Source organism: Haliotis rubra, unplaced genomic scaffold, assembly GCF_003918875.1.
Source record: "Haliotis rubra isolate DU_JTF1 unplaced genomic scaffold, ASM391887v1 Scf696, whole genome shotgun sequence".
Taxonomy (NCBI): domain Eukaryota; kingdom Metazoa; phylum Mollusca; class Gastropoda; order Lepetellida; family Haliotidae; genus Haliotis; species Haliotis rubra.
This window is the reverse complement of record NW_025767408.1, coordinates 244,448-262,868: the sequence shown is the minus strand read 5'-3', so window position 1 is coordinate 262,868 and position 18,421 is coordinate 244,448. Positions and strand designations below refer to the sequence as shown.

The 18,421-nt window shown below is 43.0% G+C and overlaps 1 protein-coding gene across 1 annotated transcript in view; it reads left to right on the top strand.

Annotated features, from left to right (window-relative positions):
• The window catches only part of LOC124258525 (protein patched homolog 1-like), a 63,146-nt gene extending 55,495 nt beyond the window's left edge, over positions 1–7,651 (top strand). Inside the window, 6 exon segments of the mRNA XM_046692597.1 lie at positions 2,287–2,296; positions 2,298–2,387; positions 3,103–3,360; positions 3,832–3,934; positions 4,378–4,489; positions 4,853–7,651. Coding sequence (XP_046548553.1) covers positions 2,287–2,296; positions 2,298–2,387; positions 3,103–3,360; positions 3,832–3,934; positions 4,378–4,475 — 559 coding nt within the window. The 3' untranslated portion in view covers positions 4,476–4,489; positions 4,853–7,651.
• Positions 7,652–18,421: the final 10,770 nt, after the last annotated feature.

Sequence of the window (18,421 nt, the reverse complement as noted above, 5' to 3'; positions counted from 1 at the left end):
AGGGCTGTATGGGGTGGGAGAGTAGGGACTGTATGGGGTGGGAGAGTAGGGGCTGTATGGGGTGGCAGAGTAGGGCTGTATGGGGTGGGAGAGTAGGGCTGTATGGGGTGGGGAGTAGGGCTGTATGGGGTGGGAGAGTATGGGCTGTAGGGGTATGGGGTGGCAGAGTAGGGCTGTATGGGGTGGCAGAGTAGGGCTGTATGGGGTGGGAGAGTAGGGGCTGTATGGGGTGGGGAGTAGGGCTGTATGGGGTGGGGAGAGTAGGGCTGTATGGGAGGTGGGAGAGTAGGGCTGTATGGGGTGGGGAGTAGGGCTGTATGGGGTGGGGAAGTAGGGCTGTATGGGGTGGGAGAGTAGGGCTGTATGGGGTGGGAGAGTAGGGATGTATGGGGTGGCCAAGTAGGGATGGGGGGATGGGAGTAGGACTTATGGGGTGGGAGAGTAGGGCTGTATGGGGTGGCAGAGTAGGGATGTATGGGGTGGGAGTAGGGCTGTATGGGGTGGGAGAGTAGGCTGGCTGTATGGGGTGGCTGGGTTAAGGTGGGAAAGGAAGCTACCTGACAGTTAGGCCAGGTGGGGTGGGAGAATAAGGATAGTTGAGAGTGAGGTAGGATGAGGTTGGAGGAACAGCATGGAGTTGGGTGGGAGAGTCAGGATAGACAGGGTAGAGAGACTGTTAGATAGAGTCAGGCTGGGTGGGCAAAAGGGGGTTGGAAAGTAAGGTAGGGCACAGAGTCAAATTGCTGTATGATGGGAGGCCAATTTGACAGTGTGGACAGAATGCAGTGGGGGAATAAAGCAAGGGATGGTTGAAAAATGTATTTACAAGGGTGGTAAGGAAAAGCTAGAGACCGTTACCATTACTGTTACCTTTACCGTTATCGTTACCACAACTGGACCAAATGGAGTCTACCCTCAGATAGGTACCATTCTATGGTCAGCTTGCTGAAAGTGTTCATACCCGACCCTGATTTGGCAGACGAGAATGTCAAAATAATTGGAAGTTTTCAACCAAAATGATAATGGTTGGCGTTTGCACTGTCCCATGGCTTCTTGCCTGATTCACAATTGTCATCTGAGAGATAGCTTGTATTGAATGACAGAGTTACAACAAGCAGCCCTCCACACAGACATACCAGTCTCCTCCGTAGGGAGGGTGACACTGGACACATTGATGACATTCCCAACACTCCTGCCTTATCTTGATGTAGTTCTTCCTTCTGATGATAGCAAAATGCTTTACACACCATAAATCTATTCAGCAAGTGAGACTTTATGTCTAATTGAATAATTTTTAATATCATAAAGTTAGATTCCAGAATAAAATTGTTGTTAAAAAAACTGCCAATTTTGTTTCCCACAAGGGGTGACTTCTTCATGAGTTCCATTCTTCACTGATGGGGTTAATGCACATCCCACATGGGGTCTGCCTGCATCAATTCAGCCTTTAACCAAATGGAATCTGTAAAGCCTCGGGCCATTGGCTGAGGGTTGGGACCCCCTGTGGGGACAGAGGAGCCCCCGTTTATTTGTCATTTCGTCTGCTACATTTCACTGACTTTTGACAGATTGGATAATAATTTTGCAAGACCTGAAAAGAAAATTATAACTATTTCTGTACGACTAATTGAACCCTTCAGCTGAAGTTGAAGAAATTACAAACAAGCTGGTGATCTGAGTTCAGAATGTCTCACCTCCGATTTGTGCGCATTCACATGTTTTCTATGGAAGTTTTTTGGACCCCCTTGTATGGTTTAAGAGATTCCTTTTAGCATTGTTTAATAGAACTAGTGATGAGGAAAGTAGAAGGAGCCCTGATAGGAAATAAAGAATGCAAGTTTTTGTGGCCAGTGGAGAGTTTTTATGAAAGATTTTAAGCAGTATATTTGCTAAATTCTTATCTTAGCTTCCGCAGCCAAGGTAGTTTTGAGTTTAGTGTGGCTGCGTAATCATGTACACGAGCACTGTATATATCTATGAAAATATTTACTGATTCTTGTGTCGGACTAATTGGCAGCATGTAGAAAACTATAAATAGCTGTGAGTTTCCTGCTTAATGCATACTGACCAAAAAAGTTAAAGAAAACTAATTTTTGTAGGAGTCTAGTCAATCTGTCAAGGTATTGAGTGATTAACAAGAGTCATGTGAGCAATGCATTTAATTAGCATTTATGCATGAACATTTTCATCAGCACCAGTGATTAAGAGTGTGAGAATTTCCCGTTGACATATAGAAAACAAATGAGCCCTGTTTCTAATACTAATAAAAGTGTTTGTTGGTTTCAGGTATTTCTTCAATCGTGTTGGCGGCACTGGTTGTGATAGGAATGTTCAATGGCTTGCTGCTGCTGCCTGTCCTTTTGTCCTTCCTTGGACCGAAGGGAGAGGTGAGTGTTCCCTCTACACATGGAGTTATAGTCAAATGGTCACACACTGCTGTATAAGTTCCTTCATGCAAATTCTGAAATTCGAATCCCACATCAGTAAAGTTTACACTTTGAGATATGACAATTGCTAAGAGGTATATGCCAACCCATCTTAACTGCTTCACTTTGAACTCGGAAGGTCCGGGTTAGAATAGTGGCCTTCAGTAACCCATGCTTGTCGTAAGAGGCGACTAACGGGATCGGGTGGTCAGGCTCGCTGACTTGGTTGACACATGTCATCGTATCCCAATTGTGCGGATCGATGCTCATGCTGTTGATCACTGGATTGTCTGGTCCAGACTCGATTATTTACAGACCGCCGCCATATAGCTGGAATATTGCTGAGTGTGGCGTAAAACTAAACTCACTCACTTTGATCCCTGGGTGTGATATTTTTTTAATATTATGAAAAGTCTCAAAAACCCAACTCACTCCCTCCCTCACTGTAGATATTTCAAACTAACACACACCAGGGCTCTTCACTGTGGAGGTGAAAATGATCAAAGGGAGATAACTCTTAATGTCCCTGCTTTCCCATTTAAGAGTTCATTTAGAGTCATGTTATGATTAATTTATTGGCTTGCAGCAATAATATGTGTATATTTCCAGAAGATGTTCATTCAGGGTCATAGATGATAATTACTCAGTGATTTAAAGTTGATATTTGCTTTTCCAGGTGATTCCCAAGGATAATCCTGATCGCCTAGCAACACCTTCACCAGAACCATCTCCAAAACCACGAGATCGACCACTGCGATCACAGCGAGGTCGCGTGTATCCCAGACTGCCTTCTGATATTTCTCTCAGCACCATTACAGAGGAACCCACTCAATACTCCTCCCATGAAATCATAGTCCAACCAGAGGTTGTCGTGGAAACGACAATGGTTCAACAAGGAGCAAGTTGTGGAAACAGTAATAGTGGCAGTAGAAATGTGAGTTCAACAATCAGTTCCATTTGTATTCTAGTCTGTTCCATGCAAGTTACCAGGATGCTGTTAGTGGAATGTACTGTTCTTGTGTCACTTTGCAATTCAAAGTGCCATGGCAATTGCCTCTGCTGACCCAGCAGAAAATGGGTACCCGGGGGGATAAGTCATATGACTATTAACCTTCTAGCACCTCACAGGCAGCTTGGGTTATCCAGGGAAATAATGTCCATTATGTTGTATGCGCTTAGAGCATGTTCCTGCAGCCATAATTGGCCATATTATTATTATTATTATTATTATTATTATTATTGTTGTGGCATCCAACCTCTCCTAATACTGAGCTCTGTCTGAAGAACCGGAAGAAGCATAGCAATTCACTCATGCACCAGAAATGTGGTCAATTTGTATATTGTCAATCAGTGTCCTTGAACTTGTCCATGTGGATTTTACATGTTTTTATTCTCTCTACCCTAGAATTCTCCACCCACATCGGCCTCGTCCACTCCGCCAGCCAAACATGTGACGAGAGTCAAGGCTACTGCCACAGTCAAAGTAGAAGTACACACACCTCTTCCAGGTAAGTCTGCAACACTCGTTATACTGCCTGACTTGCTACAGAGCTGTGGTGATCGCTGTCCCAACCTTACAACAATGGTACACTCACCATATCTGTCAAGGAACAGAGCATATCATCATGGAATGCTTGCCACAATGCAGGACATGTATAACATAGGACTCGTTATAGTGCCAGATTTGCTGTAATGCCAGTCCCAGTAATATACCAACTTAAGTATTATACTGGTCTTATAGTACAGAAACATCACAATGCCAGACAAATGTCAATGTTGACCACAATACCACACTTGTTTTAGTGCCAGAATTAACACCAGTATACAATGCACTATCCACTCAACTACAATATCAGGCTGTGAAAAGGCCATACCTGCAGTAGACAGAACTTTCTCATATCAGTATTACTTTGATGACTGTATTGATGAAGTTGAAATGTTTGCGTTTCAGGGACAGTAGACCAAGAAAGAAGTTTCAAAAGCAAACGGCGAAAGCTGAAAGAACTTGAAACTGCAGCGAACTCCGACTCTGATGAAAGCAAGTGCTAGTACATCACAATTAAGTAAGTCACACTCAGTCATTAGTTTACTGGAATAAGTGGTATATGTACAAACTTACCAGGGATACTAAAATCCATTTCTTGTCTCTTATCTGCACAAAAATCATGTTAAACGAGTTCACTGTTGATATCAGTGGTTGTTGATCCTGTTCATGGTTGATATCAATGGTTGTTGATCCTGTTTCATGGTTGATATCATCAAATTTATGTATCAATACCGACATATAGCTGGAATATTGTTGAGTGCAGCATAAAACTATACTCACACACTCTCTATGTATCAATAGACTTTCACATGTAACATGCAGTTCTGAATTGCATACCATATAAGTATTTGAATATAATGTCTGTATCTCTGTGTTTCAGAAGTGTGATCCTGTGTGGCAATGGTGCTATTTCTGTGACTGTATTAGGATACCCACAGGAAGAACAGGAGGGTGACAGCCCTTCAGTTGTCAACACTCCAGGAAGTGGCTCCTGCTTTCTGGGTAGTCCTGAACGGCAGCTAAGTGGACGTCGGAAAATCAGTGTTTCGTCACTGGACCCTCGCAATTGTCCACTCACATTCACCGCGATACTTTAACTAATTTCTCAGGAGAAGACGGAAGACGGAGTGGATGTGTGCATTGTGAAGTTACATGAACCTTGTGTGAACATTCACATGGTATTTACGTGAAGACGTGTATGTGAAACGTACGTGAAGTGAGCGTGCCATTGACGCTTGTTGTAGCCCTGTCCCAGGACGGAGGAAGGGCACGGTGAGGAAACGGGTTGCAGTATGCTAGTGCTGGACTTACGGGGCAGGAGTGCATTTGGATTACTCAAAGACAGTGACTTTCATGCCAAAGGTGCATCTCATATCTACAAATGTGATATTTTTTTTTAATGCAGTTTTAAAACTGATTATGAGCCCAAAGACCTAACTTCAATGTCAAACTTCAAATTCAGGAATCGAACCAATGGATATGGACGTATGTTGACAGAAACGGTGAGCATTGTGGCCAGTTATGCAACGGCAAATAGTGCCGCCAGGTTGATGACTGTGCTCAGTGTGGATGAACAGGTGGAAACTTACTTGCTAGTTTGTTGTGTTTACGGGTACCTTCTTTGCCTAAAGGGCAGAGATCTGCACACAGAGAACTTATCGACGAAGTTCGACGTCAACTATCCAGGGTCTAGATACAATGTTAGTCAGTAAGATTGTCATTCACCAAAACTACCTTATTTATTTATGAACCTGAAACATGGACATGTTTCGTATGCAGCCAGAGGAGGAGTTATCTCCCTTGTTTATGCTGGTCACATGACTCATTCTCTGGTTGCCATGGCGAAGATGGATGTTTGTGTTATTTGTAAAATATTGTATGTAGAACATGTATAGTGATACTGTTATGAAAACCTTGTACAAAGTATTGATGTAAATTTTCAACCTCGTAAGTTGTCCGTTTAGCAATGAACGAATCTACACGGACAAAAGGCAAGATGACATTGTTGATTCATTTGTTATTTGTTTATGTATATTGAAAAATTGGTGAGGCTTTGACAGCACTCGCCTTTGAAATATATACTCGGGCACATCTTTTTGCAAAAAAGTGAAGTAAAGAGTTAATAGTATTAAAGATTAAAGGTCCAATGAGACAGGACAAATCTGGAAAAAGCCAGTAGATGATATTTTTGTTTTGTTATACTTTTCTGGAAATAATATTCATATATAATGGGATTGTCAAGGCCAGTATCTATTGTAAGTAGTATTGCACATATCATTTCCCATGTTTACAACATTTACTTAAATGTGCATTTATATAGATATATTTTTAAAAAGGTTACTTATTTGCCAAAATGATGTGCCCACTATCAATATTGAAGGGCATTACCCTCTTACCTCTCTGAAAACCAATGCATAATTTCTTGGGGAATCTCCCAGAGAATTCTCCCTTGGAATACTCTTAGTATACTCTTTTGTATTGTAGGAAGGTCCTTGAAATACAATGAGATATTTGTTAACAGAAGTTGTTCTGTAATGTACTCAGTTGCAAATCCATGAAATCCTATTTTACATTTTTTTATCCTTTGTAAATAATGATGAAGAGATTTTGGGTGGGAAGCAATTTGTATCAGGAAATTATGAATGTTTCATTAGATGAAATTTATGCCCTTGTAATGTATGACTGTGAGAGATTTGAATGAATGGTTTGAGAGTATATAAACGTCTACTTCAGCGGACTGCGTCAAGCTTCAACCAAAGATATCTACCTATCTCTGACTGTCCACGGACAGAAATGTGGCCCCCACACTGTTCTTACTACAAACACAAAGTCGTCAATTTTACCCTCAAAATACCTCCGTTTTCTTATTTTCCAATGTTTATGCAATCTTTAATGTTTTTATTCAGTATGAAACAAAATAATTAACATAAAAAAAATAATTAATTATTTATTGTTTCTGTTTTGATCAAGTGAAATCCATTCTTACATTTATAGATAAACCTTGTGACATACAACAGACAATGATAACATCAATGTTTTTTCTCCCTCCCCCATGTATGACAGTCAGTTTCAATCATAATGGACATGAGCCTATCCTGCCAGGATAGGCTGTGTGTGCATTACGATTTGTCCAGACTGTGTAACAGGGGGCAGCTCTGTCAGTACATTTGGTTTAAGTCACCTCTAGCAGTCATTCTTTTCAGTATTATTATGAAACTAATCAATTAATGAATTTTTTAAGAAAGGTCATTACGCAGCTTATGATAAATGATTTCAAATTTAATCAAATCTCACCTACAAGGCATTAACTGCAGAAACCAAATGTCGTGACAGAATCGTGAAGTAATATTACCCAAGTCAGGTGAGTTGAATAAAAACTATATATGAGTATAAATATGTATATTCCTGTCCTGGGCCCCCAGGAAGGCCCCTACCCTGTATACAGCTTTGTTAATTTATATGGATGGTGCCTGGACCTGGAATAGGGCAGTGTTGAGCATTATTAGCATGGGTAAGGCCAGCCTGGGGGGTGGGACTGGCTGGCTGTGATAGGCCTGATGTAGCTAATCACTTTAAGATGTACAGTATAGGGGTCTATAACTATGGTCATCGTGTTCCCCCATCACAGGGGCAGCCACACTGGCAACTGAGTATAAAGAATAAAAAGTTTGTAAAAATATCTTCTGTTTTGTGGTTATTTGAAGAGACTGAAAACCTTGACATTGGCTGTCTTGATGACTGAAAACCTTGACATTGGCTGTCTTGATGACTGAAAACCTTGACATTGGCTGTCTTGATGACTGAAAACTTGACATTGGCTGTCTTGATGACTGAAAACTTGACATTGGCTGTCTTGATGACTGAAAACCTTGACATTGGCTGTCTTGATGACTGAAAACCTTGACATTGGCTGTCTTGATGACTGAAAACCTTGACATTGGCTGTCTTGATGACTGAAAACTTGACATTGGCTGTCTTGATGACTGAAAACTTGACATTGGCTGTCTTGATGACTGAAAACCTTGACATTGGCTGTCTTGATGACTGAAAACTTGACATTGGCTGCCTTGATGACTGAAAACCTTGACATTGGCTGTCTTGATGACTGAAAACCTTGACATTGGCTGTCTTGATGACTGAAAACCTTGACATTGGCTGCCTTGATGACTGAAAACCTTGACATTAGCTGCCTTGATGACTGAAAACCTTGACATTGGCTGCCTTGATGACTGAAAACCTTGACATTGGCTGTTGTGATGACTGAAAACCTTGACATTGGCTGTCTTGATGACTGAAAACATTGACATTGGCTGCCTTGATGACTGAAAACCTTGACATTGGCTGTTGTGATGACTGAAAACCTTGACATTGGCTGCCTTGATGACTGAAAACCTTGACATTGGCTGCCTTGATGACTGAAAACCTTGACATTGGCTGTCTTGATGACTGAAAACCTTGACATTGGCTGCCTTGATGACTGAAAACCTTGACATTGGCTGTCTTGATGACTGAAAACCTTGACATTGGCTGCCTTGATGACTGAAAACCTTGACATTAGCTGCCTTGATGACTGGAAACCTTGACATTGGCTGTCTTGATAACTGAAAACATTGACATTGGCTGCCTTGATGACTGAAAACCTTGACATTGGCTGTTGTGATGACTGAAAACCTTGACATTGGCTGTCTTGATGACTGAAAACCTTGACATTGGCTGTCTTGATGACTGAAAACCTTGACATTGGCTGCCTTGATGACTGAAAACCTTGACATTGGCTGCCTTGATGACTGAAAACCTTGACATTGGCTGCCTTGATGACTGAAAACCTTGACATTGGCTGCCTTGATGACTGAAAACCTTGACATTGGCTGTCTTGATGACTGAAAACCTTGACATTGGCTGTCTTGATGACTGAAAACCTTGACATTGGCTGTCTTGATGACTGAAAACCTTGACATTGGCTGCCTTGATGACTGAAAACCTTGACATTGGCTGTCTTGATGACTGAAAACCTTGACATTGACAAACCTTGGCTTGGCTGTCTTGATGACTGAAAACCTTGACATTGGCTGTCTTGATGACTGAAAACCTTGACATTGGCTGTCTTGATGACTGAAAACCTTGACATTGGCTGTCTTGATGACTGAAAACCTTGACATTGGCTGTGATGACTGAAAACCTTGACATTGGCTGTCTTGATGACTGAAAACCTTGACATTGGCTGTCTTGATGACTGAAAACCTTGACATTGGCTGCCTTGATGACTGAAAACCTTGACATTGGCTGTCTTGATGACTGAAAACCTTGACATTGGCTGTCTTGATGACTGAAAACCTTGACATTGGCTGTCTTGATGACTGAAAACCTTGACATTGGCTGTCTTGATGACTGAAAACCTTGACATTGGCTGTCTTGATGACTGAAAACCTTGACATTGGCTGCCTTGATGACTGAAAACCATGACATTGGCTGTCTTGATGACTGAAATCCTTGACATTGGCTGTCTTGATGACTGAAAACCTTGACATTGGCTGTCTTGATGACTGGATTCTGTTGGTATTGTGGTAGATGGTTATACTCATCAGGGATGTCTACTGTTCAAGAGGGAGTTAGTTTTATCAATATTCCAGCAATACCAGGGTGGGGGACACCAGAAACTGGCTTCACACATTGTACCCATGTGGGAAATCAAAACCTGGGTCTTCGACAGGACCAGTGAACGTTAACCACTAGACTACCCCAGTATTCCAGATAAATAATAGAGTCTGGACCACACAATCCAGTGATCAACAGTATGAACATCGATCTATGCAATTGGGATACGACATGTCAACCAAGTCAGCGAGCTTGAGCACCCCATGAATTTCACTTTAAACAAAAAAGTAAATCGAATAAAGTGAAAATAAGATTGCGAATCCTCATAATTTTACCTTGCCAATTGACCATTTAAATCTCAGAATTTTATTCAACTTAAGATAAAAGTTGTTTAACAAACGATCATGGTTTCAAATCGATATTATTGGTTTGTATTACAAGGGGGTATGCGCATTAGATGAAACACCTAGAACAACTATGGTTGGTCTAAGTTAACGCTCATCAAGTACCGCACGTGCATTTGTTTCACTGTTCCAACTACTACGCTTACCCCTTGTAATACAGACCAATAATAGCGATTTGAATCTATGATCGTTTGTTAAACAACTTTTATCCAAGATTTAAATGTTCAATTGGCAAAAGTAAAATTACGAGGATTCGCAATCTTAATTTCACTTTATTTGATTTACTTTTTTGTTTAAAGCGAAATTCATCGGTACGTTTTCACTGCAAACAGACTATAGAGTATGTGAAGCCAAATGTAGTGCCCCTGTCCTTCTATGGCTGGGATATTGCTAACAACAGCCATCCACGGACCTGGATGTTGAGAAGTGAATCAGATCCACCTCTGGCATTGTCTCATCGGCAAGTCCTGGGTTTCAAAGAACCATCCACTCCTCATGAGCGTGAAAGAAGGATCCACACGTGTTCGAGTGCACATTTATACATTAACTGATCCTAGGTCTGTCGTTGCCATACCTTGGTACCTCTCGTTCGTACTGATTTCCACCTTGACAACACAGACCAGTTAGATCAATGCTGTATACAGGGGAATATATGAAACACCTTGACAACACAGACCAGTTAGATCAATGCTGTATACAGGGGAATATATGAAAGACACATCGCATGTTTATTCCTTTCATACTGTAATTAACACAACCAATAATAACAGAAAATCTATGGATCCATCATGAGTCCATTTTATTATCACAATACTTTACAAATAACGCCGTAACGCAGTATGACGGCGGTCTGTTAATAGTCGAGTCTCTCCCAGACAACACTGACTGACATCATAAGCATCGATGTACACAACTGGGATACGATGTCGTGTGTCAACCACGTCAGCGAGCCTGACCAAAAGATCCCATTAGTCGCCTCTTACGACATGGTCTAAAGAATTGGGTCGACGCTTTGTTTAGTCTCGTATACCTTCAAGAGGAATAACAGCCAGAGTCGATCTACAGGGTTCGTACTGATTTCGCTAAACGCTGTGTTGATATTGCATAGCGTGTAGCCAGCAATGTTAAATCTTCAGTGGAATCAGGTTTCGGCGGACAAACAGATGTCCGATAGTGTGAACACCACCTATGACTTCAGGTATACTGTAACCATATTGTTACCTGTCTAAGAATCAATCTATATCACCACTGTACCTAATCGACCCCCTCTCAGCGGTTGTACTGTAATCGGCTCACTACGTTTAAACAACACCTGTGAAGATCCGCGTTAGATACTTCAAGTGTCGACTAATGAAATCGGCTCTGTTGATGTATGTCACTGTAAATCGATGCTCATGATGTCAATCACTAGATTGTCTGGTCCAGACTCGATTATACAGACCGTGGTCATATAGCTAGAACATTGCTCAATACCGCTTAAAATTAACACCGAAACTTTGAATCTGGGAACTTAGTGTCGATTGAAGAGACAGAACACACATGGAACAGCAAGAGTTACTCCACAAACAATGTCTTTACAAGACAACCATCGCTCAAAACTAGTCTAATCCCAGAAAATGCCATAAATTCCTCGCCGACGAAAATCCATCAATTGTCTGCCTTCTTAATCTGTTCCGGACACCCAGCAACCGGGAAAACACCACAGGAATCCCATTCACTCGGAGTGAGATGAGTGCGCCTCACCCCACCTCCGCTATCTCGACTTTATCAGTCACTGTCCAGACTCGCCGGGTGAGAACGCAGCGCCACCTAGCCCGAGGGTCACTATATAGATGGCGCTATCACTGGACAATACCCCAAACGTTGTGTGGGGCGCTACGTGCTGAACTACTGATATTAATTTGTTTTCTGAATGATAACGTTTCCTTGTCTGTTTCATGGTGAGGGAAAAGCTTCTCCACGATCCAAAATTTTCAGAGATTCATAAAACATGTGTTTCACAAATTTCCTGTTGTACCAAAAGTGATAGGACTTTAAACGAAAGTAAAACCAGTGGTCGAGGGTTCGAGCACTTATAGATTTGTACATATGGTACAGTGACACCGAATCATCAATCATAGGAATGCTCACGGTTCTATCTGGAGACTGTTCATGTTTTAGCATGGCCGTCATTTTGTCCATCGAATCCATAGTTTAGTGTATTTACTGGTCCACGTTACGGTATATCACGGCCATGGAGAGACATCGGAAAAATAACTGCCAAACGAGTGGTCGATAAGGTGAATACTTGCCCATCTGTGGCGCGACGACACAATAGCTTTTCATGACCGTGGCAACTGGTCCTTTAAAGTCCGGGCGCCATTGTAGCCATCAGCTCTCCACTGGATCGCCTCAGGTCAAGGTCAGAAGGGACCTATATGTACCTGTCACCTTTCCATGGACAATTTCGTTTTTTAATGCTTTAGAATATTTAGAATCACTTGGTAAGCTATCGTGACACTTTAGGGGCGGTGGGGTAGCCTAGTGGTTAAAGCGTTCACTAGTCACGACTAACACGCGGGTTCGATTCCCCACATGGGTACAATGTGTGAAGCCCATTTCTGGTGTTCCCCGTCGTGATATTGCTGGAATATTAAATTCACTTACTCGTGACACGTTAAGTGTTGTGACTTCAACTGCTAATCCATTTTGATCAATAATACATAAATCCCAAAATAATGTGCTCCTATGATTAATGATTAGACTCATGGATACTGATTACGACCGTTAGAGAAAGAGTGTGGTGGTGCTTGTAGTATTCACCAGTTCATTGACCTACACATGTAAAAGTAGTGATACACTTCAAAGAATATATTTGGCTACTTTATTATCACTTATATGAAAATAATGGCACTTTCCTTTAATGATGGTTTATTTTGTAGACCGCATAATCACCCGGAAACCCTTAGATAGTTTATACACTGACTGATGCGCCGATCCCGTCTCCAGATCTCGGCCACCCACGGCGGGAGGGAAACGCGGGAATTGATGTGATGGCAGCCAAAAAAATCGAAAAGGGAAGGACGGTTTGTGAATTTCCAGAAGTCTAAAATAACATGCGCGGCATTGTTTATACTCGCAATTCTCTATCTAATAATATGTGGTGAGTGTGAGCAGTTGCATGACATCCGTTCTCCGACCTAGACTGGAGGAAAGTCCGACTGACGCAGGCCTCAATCAGCAGTAGCACGAGTGAGTTTAGTTTTATGCCGCTTTTATCAATATTTTACGATTGTCACGGCGGGAAACACCGTGAATGCAGGGGTCACACATTGTACCCATGTGGGAAATCGAACCCAGGTCTTCTACGGGATGAGCAAACGCTTTTAACTACTAGCAGAGACCATATAATATCTATTATATGGTCTCTGCTACTAGGTTATAGTAGGCTACCCCGCCGACTCCAAGTAGTAGTACGTCGCGCGAATGAAATATTGTAGTGCATTGCTTTGTGCAGGCTGTCATACCGGGCCTGAAACAAGTATATTCAAGAAAACCCATGCAAGTCTAAATATTATAATAGATGGTCTCTGCGCTGACTTAGTATCTGAAATATATAGCTCTGAGAGAAACAAAGCGGTCCATTTAAATTGAAAAGGAGCCCCAGTGAGAGATTCAGTATCTGAGGAAATCTAAACTTGGTATGGAAACATTAACTCAGTTTCATCTTTCATTTCTTAGATTCCAGAGAAGAATCTCTATAAATCTCTCAGATAGATTTTATAGGAAGGGGTTAGTGACTGAGTGAGTGAATGGGTGTTATTTTTGCCTCGTCTGCAGAAAAATGAAGATGGTGATTTTCGTACTGATATTAAAAGTATAAAAATGATTAACTGTTTAAGAACGTAGACGAGCAATTATATTTAGTGCTATAAATAAAAATACCCGGTGATAACAGAACCAATATCTAGGTACCAACCCATAGGGGCTGTTCTTCTCTATCCCACGACAGTGAGGTGACCTAGCGGTTAAAATGTTTGCTCCTCACGCAGAAAGTCCGGGTTCAATTCCAAATTTTCACTGAGCACCATTTCGGACATTCTCGCGGTGATATTGCTGGAATATTACTAAAAGTGTCGGAAATCCAAATTCTTTCAATCACTATATCGTCCATAAATAATAACAGAAGGCGGAAATAACAATCGTGTTTCATAGAGGCCTGATCTTTCGCGCTACAATCTCTAATAGATTTGGGGCGAAATTTCTCGCCTGCCGCCAAATGTCGTGGTCGGGTTGGTATTATTATATATTGATGTTTGAACTCTGTTACGACTACACAACCAGGGTCCAGGACTACGCCCAATCAGTCGGTCTGAAAGACATTACAGACTTATATTTACCCACTATGGCTCGCTTGAACTAATCATTAAAGTCGCCGGACTTTCAATCTGTGGACGAAGCCATCAAAACATCATCACGATGGTAGATATTGCAGACATGAAATGAATTTGCTTTTCCAATCCTTTTAGAGTGATGTTTTGTTAAAAACTTGATGTGTGTAGAGGACCAGCAAAGGCGGAATTGCAAATGTCAAGCCAAAACGAAAATTTAGAAAAAATTGTTTGGATGGCAGTTTCTTTGAAATGATTATGCAAAAATGTTATTGTAAACATGAAGCAAGTTTAAACATGTGTGAACAGCAAGGCAGAATGACGCTTATATGATTGTAAGTAACAAGGGCTTTTTAGTTGAGTGTAGGCAGAGTATAATCAGATATATACTACTTTATACCATTAAATAGAATTCCAAGTTGAAGCCTCTTGGGTTTAATTCATCTTCTTTTGTTTTATTGCGAGGTGGTATGTATACGTCGCTGATCATCAGCTTCGGTGAGTGAGTTTGGTTTTAATTCGCTTTAAGAGTGAGTGAGTGAGTGACTTTAGTTTAACGCCACACTCAGCAATATTCTAGCTGTATGGCGGCGGTCTGTAAATAATCGAGTCTGGACCAGACAATCCAGTGATCAGCAACATGAGCATCGATCTGCGCAATTGACATGTGTCAACCAAGTCAGCGTGCCTGACCACCCGATCCCGTTAGTCGCCTCTTACGACAAGCATAGTCGTCTTTTGTGGCAAGTATGGGTTGCTTAAGACCTATTCTACCCCGGATCTTCACGGGTCAATTCGCTTTAAGAAATACTCCAGACTTATCACGGCGGAGGTGTCAGGGTGGACTTCACCATGCCCACCACATTATATCCCCCAGCTTAATCTGCCTCACAGTCCCTGAACCACATTATTTTCCCTACTGCCTACCCCTCCCTGCTCTGCTAAAGCCCTAAATGAAGCAAGTCTAGATTTCCTCACGGCGGCTCCTTTTCAGTTTAAATGTGTTTATTTGTAACTATCAAAATTATATATTATTCCCCTCTAGTCTACTATCCCCCCTGCTCTGCGTGTCTCACCTTCCCGTCTAGTCTACCATCCCCTAGCTGTGCATGTCTCACCTTCCCATCTGGTCTACCATTCCCCCTGCTCTGCGTGTATCACCTTCCCGTCTAGTCTACCATTCCTTTCCATCCTTCCATTCCATCCATCCATTCCATCCATTCCATCCATCCATCCATTCCATTCCTTCCATTCCATTCCATTCCATTCCTCCATTCCTTCCTTCCTTCCTTCCATCCTTCCTTTCCTTCCATTCCTTCCTTCCTTCCTTCCATTTCCATTCCATCCATTCCCTGTCCTCCTCCTTCCATCCTCCATTCCATTCACCTTCCTGTGTCTCACCTTCCCGTCTAGTCAACCATTCCCCCTAGCTCTGTGTCTCACCTTCTACCATCCGCCCTTCCCTAGCTGTGCATGTCTCTCATCTTCCCGTCTAGTCTACCATCCCCCAGAGCTGTGCATGTCTCACCTTCCCCTAGCGTCTAGTCTACCGTTCCCCCTAGCTGTGCGTGTCTCACCTTCCCGTCTAGTCTACCATTCCCCTAGCTATGCATGTCTCACCTTCCCGTCTAGTGTACCATTCCCTGGTCTGCGTGTCTCACCTTCCCGTCTAGTCTACCACCTCACCTCCTCTGCGTGTCTCACCTTCCTGTCTAGTCTACTATTCCCCCAGCTGTGCACTTCTCACCTTCCCTGTGCATGTCTCACCTTCCGTCTGGTCTACCATTCCCCTGCTGTGCGTGTCTCACCTTCCCGTCTTTTCTACCATCCCCCCTGCTGTGCGTGTCTCACCTTCCCGTCTAGTCTACCATCCCCTGGCTGTGCATATCTCACCTCACCTTCCCGTTTAGTCTACCATTCCCCCTGCTGTTCGTGTCTCACCTTCCCGTCTAGTCTACCATCCCCTAGCTGTGCATGTCTCACCTTCCCGTCTAGTCTACCATTCCCCCTAGCTGTGCGTGTCTCACCTCCCCGTCTAATCTACCATCCCCTAGCTGTGCATGTCTCACCTTCCCGTCTAGTCTACCATCCCCCTAACTGTTCGTGTATCACCTTCCCGTCTAGTCAACCATTCCATAGGTGTGCGTGTATTACCTTCCCGTCTAGCCTATCATTCCCCTAGCTGTGCATGTCTCACCTTCCCGTCTAGTTTACCACCCCCCTAGCTGTGCGTGTATCACCTTCCCGTCTTGTCTACCCCCCCCCCCTGCTGTGCATGTCTCACCTTCCCGTCTAGTCTACCATCCCCCTAGCTGTGCATGCCTCACCTTCCCGTCTAGTCTACCATTCCCTAGGTGTGCGTGTATCACCTTCCCGTCTAGTCTACCCCTGCTGTGCATGTCTCACCTTCCCGTCTAGTATACCCCCCCTAGATGTGCGTGTATCACCTTTCCGTCTAGTCTACCATCCCCCTAGCTGTGCATGTCTCACCTTCCCGTCTAGTCTACCATTCTCTAGGTGTACGTGTATCACCTTCCCGTCTAGTCTACCATGCGCCTAGCTGTGCGTGTAACACTTTCCCGTCTAGTCTACCATTCCCCCAGCTGTTTATGTCTCACCTTCCCGTCTAGTCTACCATCCCCCTAGATGTGCGTGTATCACCTTTCCGTCTAGTCTACCATCCCCCTAGCTGTGCATGTCTCACCTTCCCGTCTAGTCTACCATTCTCTAGGTGTACGTGTATCACCTTCCCGTCTAGTCTACCATGCGCCTAGCTGTGCGTGTAACACTTTCCCGTCTAGTCTACCATTCCCCCAGCTGTTTATGTCTCACCTTCCCGTCTAGTCTACCATGCGCCTAGCTGTGCGTGTATCACCTTCCCGTCTAGTCTACCATTCCCCCAGCTGTTTATATCTCACCTTCCCGTCTAGTCTACCATTCCCCCAGCTGTTTATGTCTCACCTTCCCGTCTAGTCTACCATTCCCCAGCTGTTTATATCTCACCTTCCCGTCTAGTCTACCATTCCCCCAGCTGTTTATATCTCACCTTCCCGTCTAGTCTACCATCCCCCAGCTGTTTATGTCTCACCTTCCCGTCTAGTCTACCATTCCCCCAGCTGTTTATGTCTCACCTTCCCGTCTAGTCTACCATTCCCCCAGCTGTTTATATCTCACCTTCCCGTCTAGTCTACCATTCCCCCAGCTGTTTATATCTCACCTTCCCGTCTAGTCTACCATCCCCCAGCTGTTTATGTCTCACCTTCCCGTCTAGTCTACCATCCCCCAGCTGTTTATGTCTCACCTTCCCGTCTAGTCTACCATCCCCCAGCTGTTTATGTCTCACCTTCCCGTCTAGTCTACCATCCCCCAGCTGTTTATGTCTCACCTTCCCCAGCTTTGTGGATCCAGTAAATCTATTAAAGGAATAATATACAGGGCAAAGTACTATAACAGCCTACGTACACATCATAGTGTGTAAACTATACTAGGTAGTGTATTCGAACTTTGTGGATCCAGTAAATGTTTTACATGAGTGAGTGAGTATGGTTTTACGCCGCTTTTAGCAATATTCCAGCAATACCACGACGGGGAACACTAGAAATGGGCTCCACACATTGTACCTATGAGGGAATATCGAACCCGGTTCTTCGACGTTGACATGCGAACGCTATAACCACTAGGCTACCCCACCGCCCCTATTACTTGGATATTACACAGGGATACATACTATTACAGCTTACGTAGATATTACAGCGTATAAACTGTATTGTGTCGTATATTCCAGCAGGGATACTCTACCTTACATAGTCTCCCTGATTCCAGCTTTGTGGACCCCGTAAATGTATTACTTGAATAATATACAGGGAATAAGTACTACAAAAGCCTACGTAGACAGCACAATAGTAAACTACACTATATTCCAGCCTGAAGTTCCACTTTCGTGTTAAATTACGCTCGTAATTTAGATGCTGGACATATCACATAACTTACTACCTTCCTGTTTAACAACGACAGTATTTTACGACAGTGCATAAAGAAGCATCGAATCTGGCTTTGTCATAAAAAGAAACATACCTAACA